We start from the raw sequence: 6,981 nt of genomic DNA, 5'->3' as shown, positions 1-6,981 counted from the left end.
TATAAGTTGCATCAACGATTTAACAGACTTTAATTGCAGTGTTCTTAATCTTTATAAGTTAGTAGTACTGTTCGGGTTTACAGTGTGGGGGCGTGTTAGAACGAGCCGTTTTAGGTAGGCGTGGCTGACTCTTAACTTTTATAAAGAATATCTCTTTGGATTTGAGACTTTAGTCTTTGCAACTTTACAGATCTTCTTTATGCACCAAGAGCTTGTAACACTCCAAAGAGAAAGGAAAACTTGAAATCGCATCATATGACCCCTTTAACTGTTAGTTGCCAAAACAACATTTCTAATTTTCGTTGAAGTTCAAGTTTCGCATTTAATATTTATAGTTTTGGTTTCAGCTTTATTACAATTTTTTAAAAAATTGTCTGTCTTCCGCAATACAGGATCCATAAGCAGGAAATCGAATCTGATTTCCAAAAGGACGTTAGTAAAGTCCAGGTGGCAAAGCAGAATGCTAGTAAACAGCCAGATCTGGAAGAACAGATGAGGGATTTTCTGCAGGTGAGGCCTCAAGACCTATTTAGTTTATCGCTGAATATGCAAGTTCTTTTTGTCTAAAATCTCTAGGTATGGTAACACACTATTGAGTCTTTTGACTGTTGATGTGCTGACACGTCGACATCAGAACATTTCCCTGACTGCATGAAATGTTTTTGTTAAATAAGAAGTCAGAAGAGTTTCTACAATTGATCTTTTCTTTGTTCTTTTTTAGAATGCAGACACCAGGTTAACGGAGACTGAGGCAGCGTTCAAAAACCTTTCTGCTGTGTGTGATTCGGTGGCGGAGTATTTCTGTGAGGATCCCACTCAGTTCAAACTAGAGGAGTGTTGCTCCATTTTCTACTCTTTCTGTGAGAAGTTCAAACGAGCAGTTCAGGTAATTGCACCTTCTAAAGAAGCATTTTTTACAACTAAAGAAATCAATAGTACTTTTGACAAAAATGTTTGAAATGATGTGCATATACGACAGTTTAAACCTGGAAAGGTTTTAGGATTTTGAAAATTTTCAATAAGTTTTTCCATAAAATTAAAAGCAAATGCAATATACACTACACTAATTTTGGGGTCAGTAAGATTTTTATTAAGAAAGTTATTATTTAGAAATTAATACTTTTATTCAGCAAGGACACATTAAATTGATCAAAAGTGACAGTAAAGACTTTATTAATGTTAATGTTAAAATGAATTTTTTCACAGTTTGCACAAAAATATTAAGCAGCACAACATTTTCCACATTGATAATAATAATGAGAAATGTTTCTTGATCACCGAATCAGCATATTAATAAAAACCTAAAAATTGTTAAATTGTAATAATTTTTCATATTACTGTCTTACTCTATTTTAGATCAAATAAATGCAGTCTTGGTGAGCATAAAAGAGACTTCTTTCAAAAACATAAAAATCTTACAGACCCCAAACTTTTAAACAGTAGTGTAGCTTTTGTATGACGCTGCATACAAAAGAATATCTGTGCATATGTGCACCTGTAACGTCTTTACATTAGGTAATAATAAATAGTAAATATTTATATTAAATATTTGAATAATACATGTTTTTTGTTATTTATATTTTAGATTACTTTTATGTTTTTTGTTTAGATTATTATTATTTTTTTTTTATTGTTTAGATATTGTCACTTAAAAAAAATATTTCATGTTTTTAGTAATGGCTTCCACAGACGTAATGATACGGTATGCCTGTGTCATTTCTCTTCTCCATATAGGAGAATCTTGAACGAGAAATGGTCGAGGTGAAGCGCAGACAGCGAGAGCGTACTCAGATTGCAGCCAAGCGTCGTTCTACCGCCACCTGCTCCTCACGAGACAAAGACGTGGAAGGAGTTGCACTGGAGTCCATCCTACAGAGGTTTAACAGTCGCCAATCCCACCGTAGAGCCGGCACCGGTTCACCCACACGGGGAAATCTTACTGAGACCACCACGCCGGAGAAACGCCCCGCTGACAACAGAGAGGTCAAGAGAGACAGCTGGATCAAAAGGGCCATGCAATCCCCCTTGATCAAGGAGAGCACTGATAAGGATGAGACGCCCAAGCACCCAGAGATTACAATCTCAAACCCTGTGCAGGAAAGTGCCGATTCCTCAATCAATCAACGTGCCTCTGTATTCACGGTGGAGGAGGAGGAAGATGTCCAGATAGAGAAAGAGGTGCAAAATATGAGAGAGGTGTCACGGAAAGTTTTACAATACCAGTCCAGTCGAAGTAGCATTTCATCTGGTGAGACCCTGTCACCGATCCTGTCTCCCAGGCAGACGTTCTTCCAGGAAGACAGAAGACAGCTGCTGATCGTGACCATAGAAGAAAACACCTCTAAATCCAGCTCTCTGCTGCAGAACGGCCAGATCATCAATCGCCGGCACACAATCGCACTTCTCGAGGCCAGTTGTGAAACTACCAGCCAAGAGGATCTATTCGTGCCTAGTAATCTAAACTCATCTCCGGCTCCCTCTGTAGGTGTTATTGGAAAAGGGAAATCTGTGGAATGCGGTATGATTGCCACATTACAAAACTCTACAGAGACTGTTAAAGATTCAGACACCAAGCCACTTAATTCTCAAAAGGAATCACAATCTGTTGACTCATCACAATCACAATCAGCAGAGCCAGAGGTGAAGACAGAAGAGACAGAGCCTAGCTTGAAGTTTAGTACTGGGAAGAGAAATAGCCAAACAATATCATTTAAAAGCACTAAAGAGGGTTTCAGCTTTATGTCTTTATTTAAGCGTTGGCGTGAAAAAGACAAATCAAATGAGCTTGATTCTGACAGTGTGGACCCATGATCTTAAAACAAAAACATGTTTTCTGTTTATTCAGGCATTTATGCTGCGTTTATGGAAAACAAGCTTGGTGCTTTGTCACTGTTTGCTTGTTAAAACAGTGAATGGACATTTATTTCCATGTCTACTATAAAAGGAGAAAAAAATAATGCACATGCAATTACACAGCATCCTAAAAACATAATGAATTCAAAAATCTTGTTGAGATCAGTTGAAAACGAGACATTTTACCTGCAGTGCTCTTTATTCAACACAAGGGGACAGTACACGACATTTTTCCATGATGATATAGCTTCTGTATCTGCAAAAATGAACCAAGACTCAAGAGTAATTATCCTCAGTTTAGATGATATACTGACCAATCAAAATAGCTGGTAAACCTGGTTGTTATTCACCACATAAAACCACAAATTGTAACAAAAATATTTTTTCTTTGAAAATAAGTGTACTCTTTGAGTACACAGTCAGAGTGTATTGTCTGATGAATAATTTAAAGTTTTATTATTAGTAGTAGTTTTATTCTATTGACCTAGCTTAGCTCATACCACATCATGTTTCTGAAAATTGTCTCTGAATGGTCATTGCAGTCTGAAATTCTCCTTCTTTTGACAGACCAGTCCACAGATCAAAGCACTCGCCTATACATGATGAAATAGAGAGTTTCATGTAGTTTGTGGTTTTCAATGCTCTAAAAATGAAAGAAAGTATTTTATTTGAGTCATTGCTGGTAAAACCTCTGCATTTGATTTTCAATATAAGATTTCAAAAAAATTTAGAGACCATGTTCCAGTTAGGAGTCAATCATACACTAAGATGCTTAAGTGCATTTTTACATGGGTTTTATTTTCCCTGTTTTTAGGCCAGCTATATTTGTTTGTGTGTTTGTGTGTGTGTGTGTGTGTGTGTTTGTGTGTGTGTGTGTGTTATGTAGATGTGACCACAACAAGATGCTTGTTGATGCAGTTATTCATGGTCGTAAATGTTTTTGTCTGCTGAGCTTACTAATGAGAAGCCTTGATAAAGACATTGAGGCTTAGTTAGGGAGAATAGATAATGTCATAGGGTCCCCATAGGTCTGCATTAGGTGGTCTAAAAGTGTCTTCTAGACAGCCTGAGACTCTGTGGGGGTGGAGTTTTGGGGGAGGGGGTGTTTGGCTGATGATGATTGGTGTGAGTGAATCATCATCAGTCTCAAAGAACTGAGAATAAAGGGTCAAGCGCTGATTGAATGTCACAACTTGCTATGGTTATAGTCCAGTTGATCCTGAAAATGGCTCTTTGAAATGTGTAGGACAGGTTTGGTGGCTTTAAAAAAAATATGTATGATTTCATGCTGTTACAGTACATTTCTAAATGCTGTTTATTTCAGATGCTTGAATTGTTTAGAGATTTCTTTTTAATTTCTTTAAATGCATATGAATAAACCATTTGTAAATTTAATAACAGAAATGTTGGAATGATAGGTCTTTATTTCAATACAAAAACACAAAATTATTAAATTATTATTATAAAAAACAGAATTTTGATTAACCAAAATGTAATAGTATAGTATAAATACAAATATAAATATGTTAAATATGACATTATTTCATTTGTTTAATTATTATTATTATATAAAACAAAATTAGCATTACCAGTATTTATTATATTGGTTGGAATTATAATAGAAAATAGAAAATAAATAATATTCTCATTTTCATCACTCAGTTGCAGTTTGTCGATGTGAATAATAGATGTTAAATATTTCATTTTTTTAAGTTACTATTATTATAAAACAAATGTATTTTACATCATATTTAATATAAAGTATAATATAAAAAATCAGCTGACATTATTTTTTTTATTTTTTATTTTGTTTTTGGTAGAGCACACCATATAATGCACATGATAAGCAAATGTGTAATAATGTTCAGTCTATGTCTTAATGTACCATCTGCTGACGTGGCTCGGGAGACAGTCTGCCTCTGCCATCTGGCTGCCTTAGGCTGGATGCAGTCTCCATAGCAACCACCACCTTCATAATGAAAGCCCAAGACTTCAGTCTTACATCCCCCACCCATCTGTAAACAAAGCCCAGCCCTTGGACTGCAGCCTCATAAGCCCACCCACATAGCCTTACTTTCACTTATATCATCTACGGCCATATATATATATATATACACACATTGTTGCCAGAATTGGGTTTAAGAAAAATCTTGCCATCTTGAAACGTCTTTCTAGGGTGTGTCCTACGATGTCTCCTGCCCTTTGGAATTAATTAGTTTTGTAATATGATTGCAATTCTCTTGCAGTTTTTATTTTTGTTTTCTTTTTTCACCAATACATTTGTAGATAAAGACTGAAATTCAACCAGTCAGAAGATGCAGCTATTCAGGAATCTCTTTTCCTCAATAGCTGTTACAGTGCATCACAGTGGCCTTTCGTTCGTGGACGAATCGCTGTTTTTTAATGACTCTTTCCAGTGAACGAAACGAGTCATTTTTTTTAATGAGTCAAGTCGCTCCATTTAAAGCGCGTGACTTACTTTTCTATGTCTTGTCTTTTTAAAGCTTGATAAAAGTGAAGCCCAGCAATTAGAGAACTATATATATATATATATAGTATATACACCTTTATTTGACCCTCTAACACTTTCTATTCTATTTTAATTCTACTTTATCTATATTTATCTTCTTTTTTTATTTTTTATAAAAAACAAACAAACAAAAAAACTAGCTTTTCAGATATACATTTTAAATAATTACATATTCCAAAATACTAACTCTTATTGGCTATCGTAGCTCCTCCTATTCCGGTGCTGACCAATGAACGAACATCTTTTGCATTCGCACACGCCCACAATCTCAGTTCACCGTCCCCTCCTTACCGACTCTCCCAATCGGAGAAAAGGACTGCAGTTTTTCATGAAAAAAAACGTAAAAACTGGATTATTTATCGGACATTGACAATGAAAAACGCTTTCTCCCGTTATTCATGCTGACTCTTCTGTAAATCCGGCCCAGATTTCACGTGAGTGCACTAGTTTCTTACCGTCGCCTCTAGACTCGTTTTGTCATTGCGGTGAATGCGTCGATACATATGTTGAATAATTCATTGACATTTGTACAGGAGACAGACATCTCCTTGGCTTGACGGCTGAAATCAGCCCCTGTTCTTTGTAAACGTTACCCACGGGATTTTACAGTGTTCCAAATGTCCACCATCTCCGAGGATGTGAGGAAGTCTTAAAATATCTGCAGGATGTAGATTCCCCTGTATGTCATGGGGCTGTGCTTTAGGTCAGCGAGTTTGACACAGTATCTGTGATCGTCTTCATGTTCCATTGTTTCACTCTGCATGCTGAATGAATGTCATGCCATCACATATTATATGCACTTTTTTTTTTTTATAGCTGTTAGTGTTCTTAGGCTGTGACCACTCCTACATAGATATCTTTTGTCTCTAGAAGTACATCTTTGTAAAGTTCATGTAAGGCCTGCTGATGAATCATCAAAATTAGGTGCTTTATCTGACTTGTGTGATGCATATTGTTAATGACACTGCTTGTCTGTAGTAGAGATCGACTATTTTTTCGAATTATTTTTTGATACTGATTATTTTAGCTTTAAGTGCCCCGTAACCGATTCTTGTTTTTAATTATGATCTATTTCTGATTTTTGACACAGTAAAAACCAAATAATCACTTGACAACAGCAAACACACATTATGCATTTTATTTAAATGATAATAAGGAGAACATTCTCGTCACACTCAGTTATAACAATGTTAAATGTGTCCAATATATATATATATATATATAGTATGTATATATGTGTGTGTGTGTATACACTGTAATCTATCTATACGGATATATAGAAGTCAAGATTATCAACCTCTTTCTAGTATTTAGTACAGTTTACTACAGATGCTATTGAGAAATAAGGTGTAAACACAGTCGGTTATGTTTTAAATGAATGTAAACAGCTGAGAAAGAAATCGGATGTGTATCATTATACTGGATCCGTGCAGTCGGTTTTAAAGGGACAGCAGCCTATAAATACGTGCTGCTGAATGTCAGTAATGTTAATCAAACATCAGGCAAGTGTGGCAATGAATGGGGTTGCCACAGTAATGATACAGTAAGTCCATTCAGTTCCCAAGGAGCTACTAGTTTAATGTTAAACCACATGAAGA

General features: G+C 35.7%; 1 protein-coding gene across 1 annotated transcript in view; it reads left to right on the top strand.

Moving 5' to 3' along the window:
- Positions 1–3,731, top strand: part of LOC107757071 (FH2 domain-containing protein 1-like) — an 8,753-nt gene extending 5,022 nt beyond the window's left edge. Inside the window, exons 7-9 of the mRNA XM_016574453.1 lie at positions 393–510; positions 722–886; positions 1,735–3,731. Of these exons, the coding sequence (XP_016429939.1) occupies positions 393–510; positions 722–886; positions 1,735–2,811 (1,360 nt within the window). The 3' untranslated portion in view covers positions 2,812–3,731. The remainder of the gene's footprint in view (positions 1–392; positions 511–721; positions 887–1,734) is intronic.
- The last annotated feature ends 3,250 nt before the right edge of the window (positions 3,732–6,981 follow it).

This window comes from Sinocyclocheilus rhinocerous, unplaced genomic scaffold, assembly GCF_001515625.1.
Source record: "Sinocyclocheilus rhinocerous isolate Xijiao unplaced genomic scaffold, SAMN03320098_v1.1 scaffold1152, whole genome shotgun sequence".
Classification (NCBI taxonomy): Eukaryota; Metazoa; Chordata; class Actinopteri; order Cypriniformes; family Cyprinidae; genus Sinocyclocheilus; species Sinocyclocheilus rhinocerous.
The sequence above is the reverse complement of the archived record's forward strand: the minus strand, read 5'-3'. Positions and strand labels throughout refer to the sequence as shown.